The sequence below is a fragment of the Panthera pardus genome, unplaced genomic scaffold (assembly GCF_024362965.1).
Source record: "Panthera pardus isolate Hobbes unplaced genomic scaffold, ASM2436296v1 HiC_scaffold_15, whole genome shotgun sequence".
Taxonomy (NCBI): domain Eukaryota; kingdom Metazoa; phylum Chordata; class Mammalia; order Carnivora; family Felidae; genus Panthera; species Panthera pardus.
The window spans coordinates 2986285-3013359 of NW_026526710.1; the positions used below are offsets into that span (position 1 = coordinate 2986285).

General features: G+C 42.5%; 2 protein-coding genes across 14 annotated transcripts in view; one reads left to right on the plus strand and one right to left on the minus strand.

Annotated features, from left to right (window-relative positions):
* Window positions 1-27075, plus strand: part of IFT81 (intraflagellar transport 81) — a 206117-nt gene that overhangs the window by 27435 nt on the left and 151607 nt on the right. The window lies entirely within an intron of this gene.
* Window positions 1-27075, minus strand: part of P2RX7 (purinergic receptor P2X 7) — a 45482-nt gene that overhangs the window by 1687 nt on the left and 16720 nt on the right. For 3 of the 5 annotated variants that reach the window (XM_019467506.2, XM_019467508.2, XM_053902009.1), the window contains 11 exons: window positions 26477-26645; window positions 25245-25313; window positions 24176-24248; window positions 23023-23119; window positions 20293-20373; window positions 19525-19654; window positions 15237-15373; window positions 6237-6327; window positions 4624-4689; window positions 4388-4537; window positions 2502-2603 (listed from right to left, as the gene is read on the minus strand). In XM_019467506.2, coding sequence (XP_019323051.1) covers window positions 2502-2603; window positions 4388-4537; window positions 4624-4689; window positions 6237-6327; window positions 15237-15373; window positions 19525-19654; window positions 20293-20373; window positions 23023-23119; window positions 24176-24248; window positions 25245-25313; window positions 26477-26645 — 1165 coding nt within the window. The remainder of the gene's footprint in view (window positions 1-2501; window positions 2604-4387; window positions 4538-4623; window positions 4690-6236; window positions 6328-15236; window positions 15374-19524; window positions 19655-20292; window positions 20374-23022; window positions 23120-24175; window positions 24249-25244; window positions 25314-26476; window positions 26646-27075) is intronic. The other 2 variants (XM_019467507.2, XM_019467512.2) reach the window with 2 other exon arrangements.

Genomic DNA, 27075 nt, shown 5'->3' on the forward strand with positions numbered 1-27075 from the left:
ACATGAAAAGTGAAAGAAGTCAGACACAAAAATCATACAAGTTTTTTATGATTCTGTTTATATGAAATGTCCCAGATAGGTGCATCCATGCTGACAGAAAGCAGATGGATGATTGCCAGGAAAAAAATTATTTCCAGGGACCAGGGGGATGTGGGTATGAGGAGTAACTGCTGAGTGAATACAGGGTTTCCTTGTGGGTTGATGAAAATGTTCTGGAACTAGATAGTGCAATGGTTGCACAGCATTGTGGATAAACTTTTGAATTTTGAATTTTAAATGTCACTGAATTGTACACTTTACAATGGTTGAAATGGTAAATTTTATGTTGTGTGTATTCCTCCCTGCCCCAAGTTCACATTACACCCAAATCCAGCAAGGACATTTCAAGAATGGAAAAATTTTGGCCAGCCTCTCTCAATAAGAGATATAAAATCTTAAGTATTTGTGAATCAAATCCAGCAATAAATACAAAGAATAATACATTACATTCAAGTTGATTTTATTGCAGGAATACAAGGTTGGCTTAATATTTGGAAATCAATTTGTGTAATTCACCACATAACAGAAAAAGGAAAGCTCATTGATCATTTTTTTAAAAAGCAGAAAAAAGCATTATTTTAAAATTCAGTATCCATTTATGATAAAAATTCTTAGCAAGCTGAGAACAGAGGGGCTTCCTTCCTTTCTTCCTTCTTTCCTTTCTTCCTTTCTTTCTTTAATATTTTATTTTTGAGAGAGCATAAACTGAGGAGGGGCAGAGAGAGAGAGGGACAGAGGATCTGAAATGGGCTCTGCACTGACAGCAGCGAGCCAGATGTGGGGCTCGAACTCACGAACTGTGAGATCATGACCTGAGCTGAAGTCGGACACTCACCTAACTGAGCCACCCAGGTGCCCCCAGAGGGGACTTTTCTTAATCTAATAAAGCATTCATTAAAACCCTACAGCAGGGGTGCCCAGGTGGCTTGGTCAGTTAAGTGTCTGTCTCTTGATTTCAGCTCGTGTCTTGATTTCAAGGTTCATGAGTTTGAGCTCCATATCGGGCTCTGTGCTAGCAGTGTGGAGCCTGCTTGGGATTCTCATTCTCTCCCTCTTTCTCTGCCTCTCCCCCACTTGCTTGCGTTCTCGCTCTCTATCTCAAAAATAAATAAATAAACTTAAAAAAAAAAAACCTACAGCAAATACTATAGTAAAATATAGAAAGTTTTCTTCCTGAGGTAGGGAAGGAGACAAAGAGGCTTGCTATTACAGCTTCTGATCAGTATTGTACCAGAGGTCCTAGCAGGTGTAATAAACACCAGGAGCTGGAAGAGGCAAAGAAGGATCCTCTAGAGCCTTCAGGCGGAGCCCTACCAATGTTTTGATTTCAGACTTACAGCCTCCAGAATTGTGAGAAAATGAATTTCTGTTGTTTTAAGCTACTTAATTTTGTGGTGACTTATTATGGCAGCTATAGAAATAATACAGTTAGTGAAGCTATCCGGCAATCAGAGCTGCTGAGGAGAGTGGGAATTAAAGCACTTCCTTTAGGAGTGGCTGGGTGGCTGAGATGGTTAGGTGACCTACTCTTGATTTTAGCTCAGGTCATGATTTCATGGTTCATGAGATCGAGCCCTGCATGGGGCTCTGTGCTGACAGCTAGGAGCCTGTTTGGGATTCTCTCTCTCTCCCGATCTCTCTGCCCCTTCCCTTCTCAAAAACAAACAAAAAACAAACCACCCCCTTTAGAGAATGGTTTGGTAGTATCATATGCCTGTCTTCTGATCCAGCAGGTCCAGTTGTAGGTACTATATGTTTACCATGGCAGAATTTTTGGCATGAGCTCCAAACTGGAAGCTACCCAAATGTCCATCAACTATAGAAGGGATAAATAAATTGGATGTTTATAAAATGGAAATGATACACAATGAGAATGAACTATTGCTATATTCAGTGTTATGGATGACTCACAAAAATAATGTTGAATGAAAGAAGCCAGGGGCGCCTGGGTGGCTCGGTCGGTTAAGCCTCCGACTTCGGCTCAGGTCACGATCTCACGGTCCGTGAGTTCGAGCCCCGCGTCGGGCTCTGGGCTGATGGCTCAGAGCCTGGAGCCTGCTTCCGATTCTGTGTCTCCCTCTCTCTCTGCCCCTCCCCCGTTCATGCTCTGTCTCCCTCTGTCTCAAAAATAAATAAACGTTAAAAAAAAAATTAAAAAAAAAAAAAGAAAGAAGCCAGACACTCCACAGAGTATATACTAAATACACATAGGATTCAAATTTTATAAAATTATGGAAGAGATAAAACTAATCCTCGGGTGCAGGATAGTGATGACTTTTAAGAGAAGGTAGTGTGATTGGGTGGACGCATGAAAAGTGTTTCTGCTAATAATATTCTGAGTGCTGGTTACATGTACTTAACTGTGTTAGAATTCATCAATTGTGACTCACCCAAATTGATAGATATATCTATATTTAATAATAAATTTTCTTTAAAAAAAAAGACTAAATGTTTTAACTTACTGGGACTTTTTCACCTTTGACACCTTGCAGACTTCTCCCAAGTAGCCTCTGGTCCACCATTCTAATGTGGGCTTCATCCACAAAGGACACATATTTTAACGTCTAGGAAAAAAGGGTTAAAATTTTTACCCATTTTTGTACAGAATTATCAACAATCACACACCTGAAACATATCTAAAGGCAAATGTTATTCCTATTTACCCAACAACATACTGTAGAGAAGCTGACCAAAAACTCTTGCTAGCCAAGAATGATGTCTGAGTCTAAAGGTAAATTAACTATGGAGCCCTGTGCACGTAATATGCCGGCTTGGAGTCCCCTCGGTTTACCGCCTGCTATTTTTAAGTCTCCCACGTGCGATGTAAAAGTCCTTTGTTGTGTTCCCTCAATTTCAGTTACTCTAGATGGAATATCTCCAGAAAACTGTACTATTGCAACTTAAGCTGTTTATTATTTTTGTCGAGTTTAATCCCATCTTGGGCCGTGAAATGGTAATTGTTTTCAGTTTCAAAATGAACTTTTATTTCAAATTGTATAATACATGTACAGTAGCCGGTGAATTGTGCATTCAGCTGCTGGGAAAGAACAATAATATTCTTGGATGAGGGAAAGACAAAGAAACCTTGTTTGTTGTTTTAGGTACTGGAGATCTCTCCTTGATGGGGGGAAATCATGGAACCAAGTGTAGGGGACTTGCTTACTAAAACCCAAATTAAATAAGTTGAAACAATGCAGATGAGCTGAAATTCCCTTTGACAAGTCCCCCATTCTAGGCTCCTCTGCAGAAGGAATCACTGTTGTCACTTTTGTGTGTGTCCAGTAACTTTTAGTGTACATGTTACCCTCCCTATACACAAATGTGTGTGTATAATAAATGTGGAAAATATAGAGAATACATATATATAGAATATATGTGTGTATTTGTGTGTATATGTGTACACATATAATATACATGTAGAAAACACATAAAGTAAGTATATGTCTGTAGTTGTGTTTTAGCCTACATATCATGCCATATCTGTTGTCCTGTAGTTTGCTGTTTTGCTTTCAACAACGCATTCTGGATGTTTGTTCATGCCGGTACTTATGACACAGTGGTCCTGAAGATGCATTCTGGATTCTGAAACCAGCCTGCCTAAAGCTGGAATTTCAGCTCTGCCACTGAGTAGCTGTATGGCTTTGGGCAAATTACTTAACCCTCCTGCACCTCAACTTCCTCATCTTTAGAGATGACAGTAGCATCTATTTATAGGGTTGTTGTGAAGATTCAGTGAATTAATAGATACGAAGCGCTTTGAAGTGCTGTAAAATGTTTGCTCTTATTGTTATCCACCTCATTCTTTTAAACTGGTGCCTGGCACTCCTTGCTATGGACCAGTCATAGTTTCTTTCACCATCTGCCTGTTGGACACTTGGGTAGATGCTCTTTCTTCACTGTTACAGACAGTGCTGCAATGGATCAAGTGTACATGGTACCGCTTGGGCACTCACGTGAGTGCTTCTCAAGGGCAGGTATGGAGAAGTGGAAATGCCAGGCTGTAAAGTATGTCCCACTTAAATGTTACTAGATACTGCCAAATTGTTCTCCAAAGTCATTTTACTATTATTATTTTTTTTTTTTGCTGAACTAAATTAATAACTCTGATGAAATTGACAAGTCCTAGAACATAAAAATTTGTTCTCCCTCTATCTTGCCTCTTTATTTTTATTTCTATTCTTCCCTAAGACCAAAAAGGATTCATCTGAGAGTGGTGGATCAGGGTAGAGTGCACACACTTGTCCACCATGGGATTACACTTGTGATTTTGGCCTTATTTTTGCACGGTTCTCAGTGATCTGATGGACTTTCTGGGTGTTTTGGCACCTCCTGACGCGACGCGCCTTACCGCCTTGGGCTCCACGATGGTCTCACACTTCTTCCTGTAGTAGTATTCATTGACTGCACAGCATTCACAGCACTTGAAACATGGATAAATGTGGGATCGGCAGCATTTACTCGAGTAAGTGTTGATGAGAAAGTCAATGAACAGAGTGGCCTGGGAAAAAACCCAGACCAGGGCCATGTTAGTGAGATTTCTTTTTGCCAAATCACTTTCCTAAAGCACGGGAAAGAATCCCTTACCAAACCAAAGTAGGAGAGGGTTGAGCCAATGTACACGACCAGCTGGATAATGTCAAATTTCCCTCCCTGAAAACAGAATGGAAAAGGTTACGTCATTGACATTCAGAGCAGTGCTCTTTTGCTCTAACATGTAATTGTTAGCTCCAGCAGAGGAGGGAGTCTGTGACCGTGACTTCCATAGATGAGTCCAAGTTGTTCACGGTAACAGAGGCCACAGAGACTGAAAATAGGATACCCATTTGTTCCGCTTCTGCCTTCTGGGATGTGCTCAAAAACATGAGTGTTTTAAACAAAGAAGCACTGGAGTCCACACACCAAGAGGAGAACCATTAAAGGTTTGTTGTTTTTCCATACAAGGTGAGAGTTTCAGACAAGTTTGCCCTAAAAGTGGTTTACGATTACTTTGGAAGCAGAGGGGAAGAATGTCTGCATGGTCTTCCCTTAGGGGCCCTTGTGGTTTTCATTCTCGGTGGTCTTTCTGTCCTCTCAGTTTCTATCTCATTGACTCTTGTGCTGCTTAGCACTATATGACATAAATAATATACTGTTGGAGAAAGCATTGTGAGCATCTATGGATTTTGCATGCCCAGCATCCCCTCCCTCCTTATTCTGGAGATAGCATCCCAGTTTCCCTTTGGAGAACCGTCTCTGTCCATACTTGGTCCATGTAGTTTGCAGGCAAGGAGCTGGTTCAAGGCAAGTCCAAGATCAGCCATTGAGAGTATGGTATGATCCAAACATAGTGATTATTTCAGCAGTGGGCATGGGGCTCATATTGGGCCAGTCAGAGCCAATGGCACCTGCCTGAGGCCTTTGATGAAACTTTTAGCAAAGACACGTTCTCTTTGTATTGAGATTGCTAACCTGGCAAGATACAAGGAGCTGCCTGAAACCACTGTGTAGAAATGGACAGCTGAGGATGATGCCAAAACAGAGGAGAACATATGTAAGAAATGGAGGGAGGCATATTCCTAATGATGTTATTCGAACATCTGGATCCAGCCATGCCTGAATCCTGAAAACTGCCCCTGAGTTTTTTAACTATGTGAAATTAAAAAAAAATTTTCCCCTAAGCCAGTTTGAGTTGGCTCAAAGTTGCAAAGGGATTTCTTTCTCTTTCTCTTTTTCTAAGCATCAGAGTATTTTTTTTTAATGTTTATTTATTTTTGAGAGAGAGAGAGTGAGTGAGAGAGACAGAGCACAAGTGGGGAAGGAGCAGAGAGAGAGAGGGAGACACAGAATCTGAAGCAGACTCCAGGCTCTGAGCCGTCAGCACAAAACCCGACATGGGGCTTGAACTCACAAACTGTGAGATCATGACCTGAGCCGAAGTCGGATGCTTAACCGACTGAGCCACCCAGGCGCCCCTAAGCATCAGAGTGTTTTTTAAATTGAATATTAAAAATTTTTTTCCAGTCCCTTTCTTGTACTCATCAGATGACTTCATCGTGGACAGGACCCCAAGGACACTTCTTCCCCCTCTTATCCCACATGCTAATGCACAGTGCCAGCTCATGACTATGGTGGCAACATTCACCCCTTCAGGCACTACAACGATAATTAGGATGCAGTCACGGGAATGGAGGTGCCAGTGGCTGGGAGCAGAGACTTACGGTGCCAAAAACCAGGATGTCAAAACGGATCCCAAAGACTTTTATCAGAGTCCGTTTTTCAACGTTGTTTTCCTTATAGTACTTGGCATATCTGTAGGAGGAGAAGGAACCATGTTTATAAAGCTCTATCTGAACGTGCTGGTATTTCATGAAAGGAAAACCCCAAACAGGAGCTGGGCTAGTTTTTCTTGTTCATCCTGTAGCTCTGCTACAGTGGACAGAGTGAAAAACATAATCTAAACCCACAAATTACTCTTTTGAAACTGAAGATCATTTCCGTACAACACCTCTTCTTCCACAATCACAGAGCTATGGAAAACCTGCTTTTCATTTAAGATTAAAATGAACAATTTTTAACCAATACAGGGTTCACAATGAGCAGAGAAATCTTTAAAAATAGCTTCAAGCAAATCTGATTATTTCTTAAGAGGTTTTGGCTTCTAGAACAAAGTGGGGTGGAGGGATCTTAGATACTAATTGCTGCACTGGGGATACGTGTCCCTCAGCAATCTTTTCTAATTGTATTTTCTTAGGTTCTGTATTTGTCTATTTGCATCTGTTATCACAGGGCCAAACTAACAGCCCAAATTGTTTATATCTTCCCTGTGATTCAGCTTTTGTGGAGTGAGTGAAAACCATGTTAGGAGCCCTCTGACCAATCCTGAATCCATATCCCCAACCACCCCCTCAAGCCCCAGCCAATATTTCCCCGGTGCCAGGTCACCCAGGGCCAGGTACCAGACAGTTGGAGACTGCACCTGTAGCCCAGAGCCTGCCCACATTACTCAGGCCAGCCAAATCCTAAGCTGTTTCCGCTGCCCTGTCTTGCCTGTCCCATGGAAAACACAGGAAAGGTTCTGGGCCACCTCACAACAAATCCGGTCCTTCCCTTGTGGGCTTGTGTGGCCTGTTGTGCCCCTCCTCATGGGAAATGTAAGTAATAAAGTTCTTCCAGTGACAGTGACCTCTCCATGTCATTACTCAGCCACCTTTATGAATTAAGACCTGGGCACAAATCACAATCGGCCCAAATACACAGCTCTCCCCAGTGTTGCAGTCAGGAAAAGTGGAATGTTTTGTTTTCATGGATAATTAGGAAGGCTTAAACCACATGCCTCACAAAACTTTTTAAATCTGTCCCTCCCTCTTACCACCTTTTCGTGGTGGTTTTTAGGTAAGGTATTTTCTTTCTGAGTTATTAGTTGACCATCTATTTACAGGTGCAGAGAGAATACACCCAGAATACAGATGCTCTGCCAGAATATACTATGGAGCATTTGAAACTCGAATTTCTTTTAACTCTCAAAATGTGATGTTGAGATCGGGTAGGTATTCCCAGGTGCTTCAGCACCTATTTTTGGGCAGAGGAGTTTTGATTTCTTTGCTTCTTATTGTTCTCATTCCATGACTGTTGTTTCTTTTGCTGCTCTACTGAGTGATTTATTTTTTTAATACACAAAGCAAAAGGGTCTTGGTACAGTGGTTCTTGAACTCAGGATAAGAATCACATGGGAAGTGTGTTCAAAGGTAGATTCCTGGGCCTCACCCTCCAGGGGATGGTTTTAGAAGGTCTGAGATGTTCTTAGAAAGGTACCAGGTGGGTCTGGTATGTGTGGTCAGTGGCCCATGCTCTGAGTGGGATGTTTTTTGCACACTGTAATGGTTTGAATAATGGCCTCCCAAAAAGGTAGGTCCAAGTGCCTAATCCCTGTACCTGTGAATGTGACCTTATTTGGAAATAAGGCCTTTGCAGATGTGACTAAGGATCTCAAGATGAGATCATCCTGGATTTAGGGTGGGTCCAATGACCGGTGTCTTTATAAGAGAAAGGAGAGGAGAGTTGAAACAGAAACACAGAGGAGAAGCCCATGTAAAGAAGGAGGATCATCACTGGAATGATGTGGCCTTAAATCAAGGAACACCCAGAGTCACCGGGAGCTGGAAGAGGCAAGGAAGGATCCTTCCCTAGAGACTTCAGAGAGTGTGTCCCTGCTGACTCCTTGATTTTAGATTTCTGGCCTCCAGAGCTGAGAGAATACCGTCCTGTTGTTTTAAGCCACCAAGTTTGTGGTCATTTGCACAGCAGGCACAGGAAACTAACACATGGATGTACCCATTCTGAACCAGAAAGGAGCATTGGGCATATGGTTGGGTCTGCCCTACTTTATACTTGCTGTAAATACACTGAATCACATGTTCACTGAATAAGGACCATTTGCCATGGATCTTTTGATAAAGGACAAAATTCTGTAATATGATCAACTTCTTCAACTTCTATGTTTTTGGAAGTTATATATATTTTTTCATATACCTCACTTAACCTGTAATTCCCTTCTCTTTTGTGTGGCTATTTGAAAGTAGCCTGTCCAGTTTTCCATCAGGACTCGACTATTCTTAGCCAAAGATTTCTTTTGGTGCTCATTCCAGACAACATGTCCATCATTTTGTTCTAAAAGAATATTAACTTCATAACCACCTCAGTTCTTCAGAAAGCTCAGATCTCTCCAGGAGCTGATGTTCTCAGGCTTAGCTCAGCAATTCAAAGGGTATTTGCCAACATCTGTTTGGGACTTTGCCCTACATGCTTCTGCAGACTGCTAAAAAAAACAAAAACAAAAAACAAACAAACAAAAACCCAAAAAACAAAAAACAGCCTGAGACCCTGCAAAGACAATCAAGGGACCACTGATCCAATTGTCTCTTCTGCTAATGGCCTTAAGTCTGTTCAGGAGAGCAGCAGGGGATATCAAAACATTATCTGAACTAGGAGCTGCTTTCAGGGCCCTGGATGAAACTCCACTGACCCAGAGGAGGCAAAAAGCATCCTGTGTCTTGATCTCAGATGGCCTTTAGTCAAGGGTCTCAAACTCATATGCCTACAGGGGCCAGGCAGATGACAGAAGTGAGTGATGCAGGCCAGGTAAAAGGGAATAAGGAGTGGTGGGGACAATGGCAAACCAAAAAAACATATGCCCTTTCCAAAGGGAACCACAGATACCTCCAGCTGAGTCCTGCTGTGTGGGATATGAACCCACAGTTGTCAAATGGTTCAGTTTTTTTTTTCACCCCTAAATAGTTAAATTTGTCAAGAAAAGTAGGAAGTCCAGAATTTTATGTAGAATGCCTCAACTTTCAAAACATCGTGTAGGCAAAAAAACCAAGTAAACAAAAATGAACTCAAACTTCAATGTGCACATGAATCTTCTGGGAATCTTGTTAAAATGCAGATTTTGAGGGGCACCTGGTGGCTCAATCTAATAAGCATCCAACTTCAGTTAAGGTCATGATCTCACAGTTTGTGAGTTTGAGCCCCATATCAGGCTCTCTAAGATCCACTGTATCTCCCACCCCCACCCCTTCCCTGCTTATTCTATCTCTCTCTCTGACTCAAAATAAATAGACAAACTAAAAAAAATAAAATGCAGTTCCTATACACCAACAATGAAGCAACAGAAAGGGAAATCAAGGAATGGATCCCATTTACAATAGCACCAAAACCCATAAAATACCTAGGAATAAATCTAACAAAAGAGGTGAAAAATCTATACACTGAAAGCTAAAGAAAGCTTATGAAAGAAATTGAAGAAGACACACAAAAAAATGGAAAAAATATTCTTTGCTCTTAGATAAGAAGAACAAATATTGTTAAAATGTCAATACTACCCAAAGCAATCTACATATTCAATGCAATCCGTATCAAAATAACACCAGCATTCTTCACAGAGCTAGAACAAACAATCCTAAAATTGGTATGGAACCAGAAAAGACCCTGAATAGCCAAAGAAATCTTGAAAAAGAAAACCAAAGCAGGAGGCATCACAATCCTGGACTTCAAGCTGTATTACAAAACTGTAATCATCAAGACAGTATGGTACTGGCACAAACACAGACACTCAGAATAGAGAACCCAGAAATGGACCCACAAACATATGACCAACTAATCTTTGACAAAGCAGGAAAGAATATTCAGTGGAATAAAGACAGTCTCTTCAGCAAGTGGTGCTGGGAAAACTGGACAGCAACATGCAGAAAAAAGTACCTGGACCACTTTCTTACACCTACACAAAAATAAACTCAAAATGGATGAAAGACCTAAATGTAAGACAGGAAGCCATCAAAATCCTCAAGGAGAAAGAAGGAAAAACCTTTTTGACCTTGGCTGCAGCAACTTCTTACTCAACACATCTCCGGAGGCAAGGGAAACAAAAGCAAAAATGAACTATTGGGACCTCATCAAAATAAAAAGCTTCTGCACAGCGAAGGAAACAATCAGCAAAACTAAAAGGCAACCAACGGAAGGTGAGAAGATATTTGAAAATGACATATCAGATAAAGGGTTAGTATCCAAATCTATAAAGAACTTATCAAACTCACCCAGTGAAGAAATGGGCAAAATCCAGTGAAGAAATGGGCAAAAGACATGGATAGACACTTCTCCAAAGAAGACATCCAGATGGCCAACTGACACATGAAAAAATGCTCAACATCACTCATCATCGGGGAAATACAGATCAAAACCACAATGAGATACCACCTCACAGCTGTCAGAATGGCTAACATTAACAACTTGGTGTGGATGTGGAGAAAGAGGATCTCTTTTGCACTGTGGGTAGGAATGCAAACTGGTGCAGCCACTCTGGAAAACAGTATGGAGGTTTCAAAAAAATTAAAAATAGGACTACCCTAGGACCCAGCAATTGCACTACTAGGTATTTATCCAAGGGATACAGGTGTGCTGTTTTGAAGAGGCACATGCACCCCCATGTTTATAGCAGCGCTATCAACAATACCCAAAGTATGGAAAGAGCCCAAATATCCATCAATGGATGAATGGATAAAGAAGATGTGGTATATACATACAATGGAGTATTACTCAGCAATCAAAAAGAATGAAACCTTGCCATTTGCAACTACATGGATGAAACTAGAGGGTATTATGCTAAGCGAAATTAGTCGGTCAGAGAAAGACAAGTATCATATGACTTCACTCATATGAGGACTTTAAGATACAAAACAGATGAATATAAGGGAAGGGAAGCAAACATAATAATATAAAAACAGGGAGGGGGACAAAACATAAGAGACTCTTAAATATGGAGAACAAACAGAGGGTTGCTGGAGGGTTGTGGGAGGGGCAATTGGCTAAATGGGTAAGGGGCATTAAAAAATCTACTGAAATCATTGTTGCACCATATGCTAACTAGCTTGTATATAAACTAAAAAAATAAACTAAACAAAAATTATTTTAAAAAAGAAAAAAAAAGAAATAAATAAACATTAAAACAAAACAAAACAAAACAAAAATAATTGCAGATTTTAATCCAGTAAATCAAACATAGGGCCTGAGATTCTGCATTACATTGGGCTCCCAGGTGAGGCCCGTGCTGCTGCTGGTCCCAGGACCACACTTTGAGTACCAAGGTTCTAGATCAGTGGTTCTCACACTTGAGAGGCTCTTACCTAGAGGGCTTGTGAAGACAATCCCCAGGGTGTCTGATTTAGTAGGTACAGGGCCGGGCCTGAGAATTTGCATCTGACAAGTTCCCAAGTGATGCTGATGCTGGGAATCACACTGTGAGAACAGCTGGTCTGGACCATTAATACCAAAGGTATTCAGAGAGGCTACACATTTTTGCAAGATGATTCCACTAACATGGGCTCCTGTCTGTGCAGTTGCTCTTCTTAACTAGGAAAGCACAGTCCTTAGGAAAACTCATGGTATCTGTAGGGGTCCCACCCTGAACTTGGAGAGGCTTTCTCTGGTCACTCCCCACCCCTCTCTGCCCCAACCCTACATCACAGTATCTTGTTTGATTTTCTTCAGAGCATTTATCATCATCTGAAATGGTCTTGTTGGAGTTGTTTTTTTGCTCTATTGAGGTATAATTTATGTATAATAAAGTACACAAGTCCTAAGAGTTGAGTTCGATGAGTTTTGACAAATGAATACACTGTATAGCCTATACCCCTATCAAGATCTAGAACATTCCACTCCTCCAGAAAACTCTCTTGTGCTCCTTTCCAATCAGTTCCTATTTTGCCTTTTCCCATCCCCCAATCCCCAGCCCAGCACCCACCATTGTCTTTTATCATCACGGAAAACTTTTGCCTACTCTTGTACTTCATATAAATGGCATCATGTAGTATGACTTGTTTCTATCTGACTCCTTTCCCTCAATGTAATGTTGGTGGGACTCCTCTATGCCATTGCATGTACGAGCAGTGTGTTCCTTCTTTATTTATACTAGCTAGTACTTTATTGTATAAATATATCACTATTTCTCCAGGCACCTGTTGCTGGACATTTGGGTTGTTTCTGGGTTTTGGTCCTTACAACTAAGGCTGTTGTGAACATTCATGTACAGATCTTTGTGTGTACCTAGGTTTTGTTTCTTTACCTGAGGGTGGGATTTCTGGATTATAGGATAGATGTGTGTTTAACTTTCTAAGAACTTTCCCAATAGTTCTGTAATGTGGTTGTACCATCTTATACTCCTACCAGGGAAATAGGAGAGTCCCAGTTGCTGCTTCTCCTTGCCAACATTTGGAATTGCCAGGCTTTTAAAATTTTTTACCTATTCTGGGGTGTGTGTATGTGTATCTCATTGTGGCTTAAATTTGTTTTTCTGATGACAAATGATGTTGCCTTGTTGGATTTTCTTACTTATATTTTTGTCTTATGTATTATAATATACTTATATTCATCCCCTACTAGGATATAGGCTAAGTAGTAACTTTGTCTGTTTTGTTTACCAATATAAACCCACTGTCACAACAATATGTTTTCTTCAATATATATTTGATGAGTAAATAAATGAGGAATGCCAATATCAATTTCCTACGGGCTCCATAAGCAAAATGATGGCTAACCCCCATTCTAGGGATGTAATTGGCAACTCTTTTTGAAAAGGGAACAGCATAAGCCTACTTTGTGTCTGGAACCAGGGCCCAAAATGATCAACTATAATTATAGTTGCCAAAACCTGTCTGGCACCCAGAAGCAATGAGAGGTCATGGAGCCTCAAACTTAAAGGCCAAGTTAGTGCTGAGACAGAATTGTAGGAACAGGCTGAAAAAATAATCCAGACATAGGAGGTAACATGGAAACTTAGGTTAGGATGGCACAGGATCACCACTGGGGAAAAGTCAGGGGCAGAGGAATGAACTGTGCAGAGGGTCAAAACAAGAGTAAGTCAGCACCAAACCAGCACCAGCCTGTTTAAATGGTGAAGAGGAACCAGGATTCTATTCAATTCTTACAGGGTTGAAGTCCAGAAGCAAGAAGCATCAAAGAACCTTAAAAGTCAGACAAGACTGCCGGTGTGGATGCATTGTGGCCTCAGGAGTCTTTAAGATGTTCTAGTACAGTAAGCCTACCACCTCCCATACAGAAAGAAATATAAGATTATATATATATATATATATATATATGTATGTATATAATATAAGATTATATAAGAAATATAAGATTATATATATATATATAATATAAGATTATATAAGAAATATAAGATTTTATATATATATATATATTTAATATACCTATTAAAGTCATATCAATATATTACTGAGCTCAAAACAAGAACAGATATTTTTTAGGTGCTAGAGATGAGTGATGGGGGGAACTGGGGCCATGTGTCTGTGCCCTAGGGGTACCCCAGCCAGATCTGTATCTAGGAGCTAGAGTCTTACACTTATGGGGAAGGGAGCCGAAGCTGCAGAAGCCCTACATAGCAAGGGAGCAGGGATGGGATACTTTTGGCGGAGTGTAGACGTCCAATGCCCAGAAATTAACCCCCAAACTGGTTAACAGATAGATGTCACACAGTCCTGGCAGATTACAAAATTACATAATCCCCACTGAGGAATATTCACATCCCACAGTACACACAGAACTTTGCACAAGGTCTTTCCTGCTGAAACCCACCAACAAATACTCCAACACTTCGGAAGAAGAAATCCCACTCTAGTTACTACAGATAAGGGTCAACTTGAAAGAGGTTATACAGTAGAACAGACAGAGAAGAGGATCCATAAGGTAAGAATGGACCTCACCGAAACAATAATAGATGGCTTTGAGAAGGAACCAAATATAAAACCGAGAAATGAAAAAGAGTCCTAGAAAAAAGTTTTTACAACGTATGGTAAAATGTTAATAACCTTTGATCCAATAACTCTACTTCTAGAAATTTATCCTAAGGAAACACTCTGGAATTCAAAGATTTATGTACACAAATTTGCAGCATAGAATTATTTGTCATAGAAAAACTGGAAGTGCCTCAAATGTCCAGTAATGGAGGCACGGGTGAGAAAAGCATGAGATGGAAGGGAAAGCGCATGGGTTTGGGAGTCAGAGTGACCTAGGTTAGTTAGTATTATGGAGCTACTGTTAGCTGTGGGTCCTGGGAAAATCATTTCACCTTTCTCAGCTCTACCTGGGAACACTAATATCCCCTTTTCAGGGTTGACATGAGGTAGAGGGGTGATGATGTCCAAGGCCTGGTATATAGAAGACCCTCCCTAAGTTGTGGCTGTTGATATCATTACGCTCCCACCATTGGCATCATTAATGTGATGGTCACAACGAATTCTGAGTGACCCAGGATATGGCAAAACAAACGCACAAACACAGAATAGCAGGTTATAAGCATGATACGATCTCCTAGCAGCCACATAAAAGAGTCAGTTAGAGGAAGGAACACTCACCAGAGGGCTATCTTTCATTATCTCAGGGTTGAGGACTTACGGGTGATTTTTATACTCTTCTCTATGTTCTTCCCTGTTTGCCCACTTTTGTTTCTGTTTTTTTTTTTTTTTTCAAAAGAAAGAAAATTCATACAAAAATCCAGCCATTCCCTAGCTCGTAGAGGATTTTTGCATTCATCTTGTTGCCTTGGGAACCAAAATTAATTCTTGCTGGCTGCTGGTTATGCAATTCAGCCTGGCCTTGGAGGTTTGTGCAGAGCCAGTGGTGGCCGGTCTGACCTGGAGCGCTGTTACCTGAAGTTGTAGCCAGGATACAAGGACTCATTGGTGGTCTTGTCGTCAAGGCGACGGAAACTGTATTTTGGATGGCAGCGATGGAACCAGCTGTCCAAGTTGCAGTCCCAGTAGATCTCAATGCCCATGATTCCTCCCTGGGGAAGACAAGGAGACACAGTTTGCAAGTCCTGCTGCATGTGGGACACAGCTACCAGACCTCTCCCTGCATAGGGATGATCATTAAGGCAAAGGTTTTCTTTTCTTTTCTTTTTAAAAAATTTTTTATGTTTATTTTTGAGAGTGAGAGCGAGAGAGAGCATGAGTGGGGAAGGAGCAGAGAGAGAGAGAGAGATACAGAATCTGAAGCAGGCTCCAGGTTCTGAGCTGTCAGCACAGAGGCTGATGTGGGGCTGCAACCCACGAACCATGAGATCATGACCTGAGCTGAAGTCGGACGCTTAACTGACTGAGCCACCCAGGCACCCCAAAGGTTTTGTTTTTAGAGGAAAACACGGATTAAATTTCAGAGCCATGAGTACATGAGCCCATCTAACACACACAAGTAGCTGCAAACGCGTCTCCCTGCTCTTCTTCCCATTTGGGACACACTGTTAGATTTCTTTTCCTAAAATACAACTTTCAATAAATCTCTCCCATAACGACACCTTGACTGCCCGCCTCCCATTAAAGATGAAGTTGAAGTTTATTACACTGGAATTCAGGGTGCCCCATCACATATCTTTTCTGCTTTACCTCCCAACAACCCCCTGGAGAAAGCTCTTACTCCAAACTGTGTATACTTTTCCCTTAAAGCACTTGAAATCTTCATTTCTTTTTTTTTTTTTTAACAGATTTATTGAGATACAGTTTAGGCACTTAAAGTGTTTAATTCAATATTTTTTGGTACGTTCACATATATGTGTGACCATCACCATAATAAATTTTACAAGTTTCATTGCCTCCAAAAGAAACCCCTGAACTTTTACTCAACACCCCTTTCTCCCCTCCCTCAGTCCTAAGCAACCACTAATTTACTTTCTGTCTCTATAGACTTCCTTCTTCTGAACTTTCATATGAATGAAATCACATAATAGGTGATTATGTGTGTGGCTTTTGTGTGTGGCTTCTTTCACTTGTCGTAATATTTTTAAAGTTCATCCATATTGTAGCCTGTGTCAATCCTTCATTCCTTTTTTGTGGTGGAAGAATACTTCTTTGTATGTAAAGACTACATTTGATTTATCCATTTATCCTCTGATAGACATTTGGATTGTTTCCACCTTTTAGCTATTATGAATAATGCTGCTGATGTACGAGCTTATGTACAAACACTTAGTACGAGATTTTGTGTGGACATATGATGTCCTTTCTCTTCTGTGTCTACTTATGATGAGTGGAATTTCTGGGTACACTTTGAACTTTTAAGTCTTGGCCCTTGTCCTTTTCTCCCATTGAAATATTTCTCCCACCCATCTCTCTAGCTAAGTCCTCATCCGCCTCCAAGACCTAATGTACATCCTTCCTTGTCAATTCTGTCACCCCATTCTCCTCAGTTCAGGGTCACCTTTTTCTTCTCTGAACTTCTAAGGACTCTCTTAATCTTTTACCTCTACTTGGTACTTCTTTCTTTCTACAAACATGTTTTGAACACTGACTGTCCTATTTCACTGAATCTTAGACACCATTGCTTATCAGATACATAATTTTCTTTTTATGTTCCTCTGAGAAGGAACATAACAAATGTTGTCAATTAAACTGTGAAATTCCATGAATCTAAAGTATTTCCTGATTCAGAAATATAAATATTAAATATTTCAGAAAAAAGTATGTCTTTGAATTGATATAATATGGTATTTCAAGACAGTATCTAGATGCTAGGGATAGAAAGATGAAAAACAAGCAGACTCTGACTTGGAGAAAGGGGAAATAATACAGAATAATCACAATTATCATTTATTGGCACTAAGCCAAGCACTGTACATATTATTGTGAATATCTGATGTTTCTGTCACTCAGCATCCAGTTCTCCTGGTAAAAGTCCCTGGAAATTTCTTTGGGAAACGTTTCTCCCAACTGAGCGGTTTGGATGGGACTGTCGCCTCTCCCAGCTCCAGGAGTGGGAACATGATCTAGGCCTGGCCAGTCAGGACTAGGCATCCCTCTGGACCTGGTGACTGGTTCAGGAATAGGTATGTGGCCCAAGATTGACCAATCAGAGCCCTCTCTGAGACATTTTGCCACAACCATAAAAAAAAGAGGTCCTCTATTGGTTGGGACCACCAGCTAGAGAGTGTGAGAGTTCAGAGCAACATTGTCCAACAGAATATTCTGTAGTGATGAAAATATTCTATATTCATGCTGTGCAATAAAGTCTCTACTAGCTGCATGTGGCTACTGAGTGCTTGACATGTGGCTAGCATGACAAAGGAAATAAATATTTCATCTCAATTAATTTAAATTTAAATAGCTTCATGTGACTAGTGGCTACCATATCAGACAGTGCAGTTCTAAAGGCTCTGGTGCCTTTGTCTTGACATGAGGACGATCTGCCTGAGAGTGACCTTGTCATTAAAGAAAAAGCAAAGAGATGGGGAGCCAGATTCCTAAAGACCTCATCTGAGTTCCTGGATGCAGCCATGCCTGCTGCTATCATACACTTCATTCAGTCGACAAATACTTATTGAGTGTCCTTTATGCTGAGCTTATACAAAAACTAACAAAAGAAGCCAAAGATCCCTGCCCTCATGGAACTTACATTCTAGTCAGGGAAAACAGACAACAGACAAATGGATATGTAAATTATATAGTATGTCAGCTAGTGCTGGATAGGGTTAGAAATTGTCACTTAAAAATTTTGGGGGGGACACCTGGGTGGCTCAGTCGGTTGAGCATCTGACTTCAGGTCAGGTCATGATCTCGCAGTTTGTGGGTTTAAGCCCCACATCGGGCTTTGCGCTGACAGCATGGAGCCCACCTCTAATTTGTTGCCCCTCTCTCTCTACCCCTTTCCCATTCGTGCTCTCTCTCTCTCTCTCAAAAATAAACACAAAAAAAATTAAAAAATTTTTTTAATGTTTATTTATTTTTGAGAGGCAGAGCATGAGTGGGGGAGGGGCAGAGAGAGAAGGAGACACAGAATCCCAGGCAGGCTCCAGGCTCTGAGCTGCCAGCACAGAGCCTGACATGGGGCTCAAACTCATGAACTGTGAGACCATGACCAGAGCTGAAATTGGACACTTAACCAACTGAGCCACCCAGGCACCCCTAGAAATTGTCATTTTAAATGAAGTGGTAAGGGAAAGCTTCACTGAACTTATATTTGAGCACAGACTGGAAGCAGGTGAGGGAGACAGCTAATGGTATGTCTGGGGCAAGACTTTTCCAGAAAGGAAGAAAATTTCCGAGGTAGGAAAATGCCTTAGCTGTACTAGAAGGTCCATTTCCCCTGGTGTCTTTATATGAGTTAATATGGCTCTCTCTCTCTCTCTTTTTTTTTTTTTTTTGGCTTAAGCCAATTGTTTTGTTTCTTTTTGCCCCCCAGATGCTTTTTAATTTATTCTTTGCTCACATCATTTGGTTTGGATGTCTATAACATACAACTGGAAGAATTCTGATTAATTCAAGTATGGTAGTCTGAATCATTGCCAAAGGTATTCCAATCCCAGGTCCTAATCCTTGGACTCTTTGGATATATTATCTTATAGGGCAAAAGAGACTGCAATTAAATTAAGGATCTTGAGATGGGGAGATTATCTTGGATTATCCAGATGGGCCCTACATGTTTCCTTTTATAAATGTTCTCAAAAAGATCAGTATCTTTATAAGAGGGAGGTTGAGGGAGACTTGACACAGAACAAGAAGTCAGTGGGACCACTGAAGCAAGACGCCATGCAGCTGGCTTCAGAACTGGGGGAAGGGACCACGAGCCAAGAAATGCAAGGACCGTAGCTCTAGAAGGTGGAAAAGGCAAGGAAACAGATTCTCCTGTAGAGCCTCTGGAGGGAGCATGGCCCTGCTGATACCTTGGTTTTGGTCCAGTGAAACTGACTTTAGACTTCCAACTGCCAGAAGTGTGAAAAAAAAAAAAAATGTGTTGTTGTAAGCCACCAAGACTGTGGTAGTTTGTTACAGCAGCCACGGGAAACCAGGGATCTCCACCACAGCTTTGTTGCCTGATTAGATGAGGTAATGCAGAGTGTGAGATTTACTAAATGCTCAGTGAAGGAAGCCTTATAATTAAGACCCGGAGGCCCGGCCTCTTGGCCGTTTGAGATCCCCTGACTCACTGTACAAAGAAGCCACCAACCTGAATTGCAGCATCTGAAAAATTATCTCCTACTTCTCGGAAGATATCTCCTAGTCGGAAGATGGGACACTGTGGATCCTGAGTCTTGTGAAAGGTACAAGTGATGTTTACACCCGGCAAGATGTTTCTCCTGCGCACAAAGAGAAGCAACAAACCAACAAAAATGTCTATTGGAACCTGAGACCCATCTCTTTCATAGGAGTGAGCCAATTGTTAGCTGGTTTCCATGAGGGGCCCCAGGGGTCCTCAGTCCCTGGAGTTCACACCCTTGTGTAGTCCCCTCCTACACTGTGCAGGGTTAGTCTATGTGACCAATAGCATATGGCAGAAGCGATGCTGTGTCACTTCCAAGATGAAGTCATAAAAGGCTCCCGTCTTGTTTACTGTCTGGCTGGCTTGCTCTCTGTACCTCTTGGATCACCCGCTGTGGGGGAAGCCAGACACCATTCCTAAGGATACTCAGGCAGTCCTAGGGAGAGGTCCATATGGCGGGGAACTGAACTCCCTGCTGCCATCGAGGTGAGTGCGCTTGGAGGAGGATTCTCAGCCCCGGTCAAGCCCAGAGGTGACTGCAGTCCCCACTGACAGATAGCTTGACTGCCACCTGAGAGACCCTGAGTCAGAAACACCCAGCGAAGTAATTCCCGCATTCCTTACCCACAGAAAAAGTGTGAGATAATAAATGTTGGTTGTTAAGCTTCTAAGTTTTGGCATAATTCGTTATATGGCAGTAGATAGCTAACACAGTCGGACATTCTGGACACTTACGTGGTGTAGTTGTGGCCAGGGAAGTCGATGTTATTTTTGATGAGCACTGTGAAGTTTTCGGCAACGTTCAAGAGCGCAGGCCTGAGAGAGAGAGATGCCGGGTGGGGGTCAGTGGGCCAGTGGGACCACAGGCTTCTGGTTTCTGGTTCGGGTCATTGCAGTGAGTGAAGAGAAATGTAGTCTAGTGGGCAAAACCTTCCTAAAAATCTAAAAAAGAGGAAGAAGCTCTCTTTTCTTGAGACCCCATGGCATTTACTATAACTCTTCTCATACTCTGATGTGATTCTGTGTTTAGGTATGTGCAGTGGTGTGCTGGTAAATATTTAGCAACCAGGTCTCCGGGCGGGGTGGGGGGGGGGGGTGAGGTGGTGGAGCTCTGATCTGTAGCAATTACTGATGACTGTAGTATAATCCCTCCCACCATGGCCGATCTCAAGCTACTAGCAGGTATCACTGAACTTGGAGTTGGGAAGGGATGAGCATAAAGGGCTCAGAGCTAGTATAGGCCAGCTCCAGCACACCCTTGTTTGTATCTTTCCCAATAGGCTTGGAGTTCTTGCAGGGCTAGGATAATGATTTTTTTTTTTTTTTTTTTTTTTTTTTTTTTGTACTGGCATCCCCAGGCTTTAGCACAGGGCCACACACATAGAGTTGACTTCATCACTCATTCTCTAGAGGCTCTGAGTAGCATAAATTCTCCATGAGTTAGAGGAGACCAAATCCTAGACTGCAGCAAGGTGCCCCCCACAACCCATCCATCCATTCATTCGGCAAATATTTACTTTGCTGGGCACAGGGTTGGGCATTGGGAATGTAGTGCTAAACGAAACAGTCAAGGTTTTTGTCCTCATGCAGTTGACAGTCGGCTAAAGATGGAGAGAACTGGCTATGAATAAAGAGATACAACTGGTACTTTATTGCTTGGCATGCCTGAGTGGGTGGCAGGTATATATAATGGGAGTAGCACCGGGAAAGGACAGACATATTTGGAAGGGGGCACCAAGAATGATCTACTTTCTATTCCAGAATAAAAAGGATGTAACTATAGAGAACACCGGTTTTTGCCTTTCCAACATCCATTCCCCCTCTGTTAGAAGCACTTCAGTTTTCTCCCGGTGGGAAAGCCATGTCTCTCCCACTCTCAGCCCAGAAGGTTGGGTGAGGATGAATCTATCTCCTACCCATCCTTATAGCTCCCAGGGTAGGCAAGTGACCCAGAGCTTGCTAGACAATATAACTCAATCCTCTTGGCCACAGTGATTGGTTCAGAGATTGTCACATGACTTAGGCCAATGAAAACATTCTAAGGCTTTTGTAGGAAATACTGGGAAAAGAAAAACTCACTTTCTTTAGGATTACTAGTAGTAAACACAGTGTAAACCTGGAGTTCCCTGGGCCACAGTGTGAGGAAAGCCAAAAGGGAGGAAAGAATAACTGGAGGGTGGGTGTGCGATGGAGGTGGGAAGAGACAGAATGAAAGAGAGAGAATCTTAATGACATCATTTTAATTTGAAGCCTGGATCAAGTCTTTCCTGAAGCTAGTACTTTTGGACTCTTCATTTACAGGAATAAGAAAATAACATTTTCTTTTTTCCTGAAGCCAGTTTAAGTTGTATTTCTGGCATTTGCATTAAAAAAAATCTTATTTACAACAAATGCCTACTATCTGCTAGACCATTTACTTTTAGAACATCCTAAATCCCATGCTTTCTGGGCAACATTCTAAGAATAAGAGGACTACATGATTTTGAAACTTTAAGGATCAAAGTCCTTTATTTCTCTCTTATGACACTCTTAACTTTCTATCTTGAATTATATCTCTCTATGCACGTGTCTTATCTCTTTGATTAGATTACAAGAGGCTTGGGACCTGCTCCATATCTGGGTCTGCTTGTATTTTTTTAGCACAGTCTCTTGTGCATAGTTACATGTAAAATAAATAGTATGTGTGTCTACGCACACATTATTGACTACTATAAGCCAGGCATGGGGCTCACTTTGCAATTGCTGTACAAGTATCATCTCATTTAATTCTGATAACAGTCCCGTGAGGTAGGGGCAACTATTAGCCTCATTTTACAAATAAGGAAACTGAAGCTCAGAGAGGTCAAGCCATTTGCTCAAGGTCACACAGCAAGGAAATGTTAGAGTCAAATTTGAATCCAGGTCTCTCTATCCTTCTGCTGAAATGCACCAATCCCTGTGGTTTCTGAGATTTAACATCAAGTTCTGCCTTCTGGGCCTGACGTTGTGTGTTAAAGAGAAGAATCAATTCAGGGGATCAACAAATCTGTGTGCCACTGTGACCACTTAATTTAAGAAAACTTCTCTTCCCTCCCTCCCTCCCTCCCTCTTTTGCCCTCTTTACCCTCCCCTACCTTTCCCCTTTCTTCCCTTTTCCTTTCTTCCCCCCCTTCTTACCACCTTGCCATACTTAGTCACTCAGTATGGACACTGACCAATCAGAATGAGGTCTGCGGTAGTGCTGGAGGAGGGCTCCAGAGGTCCTCAGCCAGGGGTCCAGGGGCACCCAAGGGTGCTCAGGGTAGTAGTTGTTTACCAGCCAGTACAGAATTATTGCAGTATTTTAACAATTAGCATGGGCCCCACAGAGACCACTGGTGTGCCTGGGACAGAGGGTCACCAAGTCAGTAGGACCCAGGACTTTTCAAGACTTTTCATCTGATCACTGGTCAGGGCCACCACATCTCTCCCAACCTTGCAGCTCACCGGGGGGGCTCTTTCGCTGCCTCGATGGGACACCAGGCGGAGACCTCACAGGTCTTCAGCTTCCCTTTATACTCTACACACCTTCCGGTCTGGATCCCTGGGTGGGGTGGGGTGGGGTGGGGCCAAGGGGCCAAAAAAGCACAAGTGTGAAAACTGTAGGCGCATCTTGAACTCAACCCAAGCAAGAGACTATTTATTTATGCTTTTCAGCCGAAGCAGTTTTAACTTCCACAAAACCTCATTTGAACCACAAACTTACATAAGGAAACCTAAGCAGAGAACACATCGGACGGTAAGCTTTTTTAAAAAAAGATTTGGAGAGAACACAGAGAGACCATGGATAGCTGTTGGCTCTTTTGGTTTCTTTGCCAGAAAAGATGCTGAGAAAGGAGCCGAACAGGTCATGTTCTCTCGCCTGGCATGAATGGACTAGAACCTGGCTTTTAAGTGGGCATCTGAGCCACTTAGGGGTGTACAGCCCGGACCAGGGATGTGCATAAGCCACAGAATGAGCACGGCACATCTTTCTGGAGCATCAGAGCCACTCGCAGATTCCGAGGGGGAAAGTTAAATAGTAAGTAATGTCTGAATGATCTCTATACCAACTCAGACAGACACATACATCTAAAGGAACAGAGTGTGACATCCATAGGCCTTTTTTTGTGTATGTGTATATGTTATAACATATAAAGATATGTTCTTTTTTGTGGTCATTTTTTAATTGTTATGTGCCTCTTTAAGTTCAGGTAAGAGATAGAGAAATTCTGACGGTTAATGGTGGTACCGGTCCCCAGGTGCCCTGAGGGTACAGTTCATATTCCTCAACCTCCAGGGAAATTCAAAGGGGAAAGTTCAGCATACACGGAAGGTACTATGGGCCATTCAGTTTTCCTGTCAGTGAGAACCCTGAAGATGCTAATTCTGGAGGTTTTCAGGAGCTGCCCTCCCTGGGGAATTAGATCACATTCCTAGTCCTCTGGGGACAGAGCAGAGGCATGGGGGCAGACACAGGCTCCCCCAGGGCCTGGTGAGGGTGGAAGAAGGCATCTGAGAACCAGAGTCTAAAGATTTGAACTTGAGGGCATTTGTGAACGTCACCAAGATACCAGACCACCCCCAACCCCCAGGATCCCAGAGAAGAAACATAACATACCTTTGCTCTGCGGGTCCACCCGTCCCTTTTTACAGCCCAAGTCAGAGGAACAGAGTGTCCTGCGGGTGGGAAACTGCAGGGAGAAGGATGGGATAGTGGGGAGTAAGCAACCCGGGTCTCTAAGATACAGAAAAGCAGGTGCCTGTGCCTGAACCAAAAACTTATACACAAATGTTCACAGCAGCCAAAAAGTAGAAACAACCCAAGTATTCATGAGCTGATACGTGGACAAATACAGTGTAGTGTATTCATACAATGGACTAGGACTCAGTCATAAAAAGGAAGGAAACACTTACAACTGCTACAATATGGATGAACCTCAAAAACATGATGCTCAGTGAACGAAACCAGACCCAAAAGGCCACATACTGTACGATCTCAATGATATGAAATACCCAGAACAGACAAATCCACAGAGACAGAAAGTGGATCAGTGGTTGCCAAAGGCTGAGGGAAGTGGGGAGTGGGGCATGACAGCTGATGGGTACAGGACTTATTTTGGGGAACATTTGGAAAATGTTCCAGAATTAGGTAGTGTTATGGTTGTACAACATTGTGAAAATACTAAAAACCACTCCTTTCTACACTTTAAAATGGTGGACTTTATGGTATATGAGTTATATGTCAACAAAACATAAAAATAAATAAAGATCCAAAAGGTAGATGTAACCAGGTACCACTTTCAGGGAAGGCCCTTGGGGTAGGGGGGAGGGGGCCTGGTCCAAGCACCTCTGTGGCTGCAGAACTGGGCCAAGAGACAAGCTCAAAGGCTCAGCAGGAAATGGGAAGTAAGGGGTGCCAGCCAGCACTTTCCCCTGGCCTCAGAAAATGAGGTCAGCCCCGTCTTAGGCCTGAGGACAGAAGAAGAAAAAGAAATGAGATGACTGGTTTATGCACAATTGACTTCCGCTTTTCTGGGGAGGAGGTTTAACGGCCACTCTTAGGGGAACCAGAGCCTGACCTTAGGGTGGGGGGTGGAGGATAGCATCAGCAGTTCATTATCTTCCTCTGACCTGTGCCCCCTCCAGCGACTCTTATTACCTGCCAACCACTCTGGTCCCCTCCTTACCTCAGGACATAACCCCTGCTGTTGGCCTTCTGTCTTGAGGAAGTTTGTCATCACGAAGAAGGAGTTTCCCTGTAGAGAAAGGAGAGAGTAGGCAAATGCCAGACGTTGGAGGGCAGAACTACTTAATCAGAATAATCTAGCCTGCCTAGTGCCTGGGGGCGAACCTTCCACCTTTCTAAACCACACTCTGGAAATCAGGTCTGGGAGCAAATCAGGTCTGGGAGCAACGTGGACTGCGCTCGAGGGCTTAATATCAAAGCTGATGAGCCACCCCACTGAGCTGAGGGAGAGCAAAGGGACATTCTAACTGACTATTCATTTTCCGTTCCAGCCTCAAAAGCAGGCTTGTCATTTTTTGGACGCAGTAAAATCCCATTAAATCGAAACTTAAGAGAACCCGGGGCGGGGTGAGAGGGGTGCAGTGTTGGCTTCATCAGAATGCTGTTCAGATTATCCAGGATTTTAATTAAAGGGCATACGGCATCCCGCAACCCGGGTAATAGCCGGAGATCTTACTGACCCACTGTTAGAAACCGACAGACAGTGACTTGGGTTTCATGGTTCTGCTGAGCACCCCAGCTCCCAGAGGCTGCAAAAGTGCCCTTTTGTCCCTCAAGCACCCCCCCCCCATCTGTTCTTTGGTTTTCTCATTCCTACTTTGATTTCTCCTTTTTGACTGTTCTGCTTTTATTTATCTTCTTGCAAATATAGACAGTCACATAGTCTTTCTCTGTGATGCACACCCTTCCTTTCTTTGTCATCTATATCCTTCCTTTGTGCAAAAATGTATTTGAGAAAATGTTTTCCTGGAGACATTTTTGTTGATAAAACGCCACACAAACCACATAAAAGGGCTAGTCCTGTCCAGGCAGGAAGTTCTTTGTCCTTCTGAATCTAGACAGACCTTGCTGACTTGATGGCCCTGCTTCCAAAAAGCTGTGCATAAATCAAGTGTGAGTGAATCAAATCGTGCTTTAAATGCACCACCAGGACACGCTGCTATTCTGAGAAACCCTGTAGGACTTGATAAAGCAAAGAATCGTCTTTGAGCTGCTGGATCTGACCCAATTTTGCAATTTTTAGGTTTTCTCAGTTGGGATTTTCACAGAGCTTTTTAAAATAGGGCCAGCATTTTTCTGCAGTGAGGCTCTGGGTCCCAAGGGAGGGAGGCAAGGCCCTGGGGACAGTGCCCAGGGAGGAGTCCTGGGAGGGGGTGGCTGGCACGTGCTCACCTGCAAAGGGAAGGTGTAATCCGCCGTGTCAAAGACACTGGACACCACCTTCTTCATCCCGTTCTCCAAAATCTCCTCTTTCACCTCTGCTATCCCTTTTACCTTGGTGTGCACAGAACTGATAAGAGGCTCTTTCCGCTGGTACAGCTTGTCACTCACCAAAGCAAAGCTAAGTGGCAGACACAGAAAAGCATCAGTGGTTTTCTCAAGGGAGGCACAGTGCGGGGACTTGGGGGGCAGGTTCTGAAGGCTGCCTCCATTCAAATCCTAGCTTTGCTCGGTGACTTTGGTCAAGCTGGTTGACTTCTCTGTGACTCATTTTCCTTATCTGTAAAGTGGGAAGAATAGTCATACCTACTTTAGGGGTTGTTGTGAGGATGAAATGAGATACGTGTGCAAACTCCTCAGCATCATATGCTGAGTGCACACTGAGCACTCACTATCTGGAAACTACTGCCCCTGATGTCAACCTCCAATACTGCCTAATACAGACTCTAATTTATAGGACAGCTTCTTAAATAACAAAGTCCAGCTCCAGATTGGTCCACTTGCTTTGTCCTGGGGCGAAGCAACACATCAACACCTAAGGAAGTACCCAG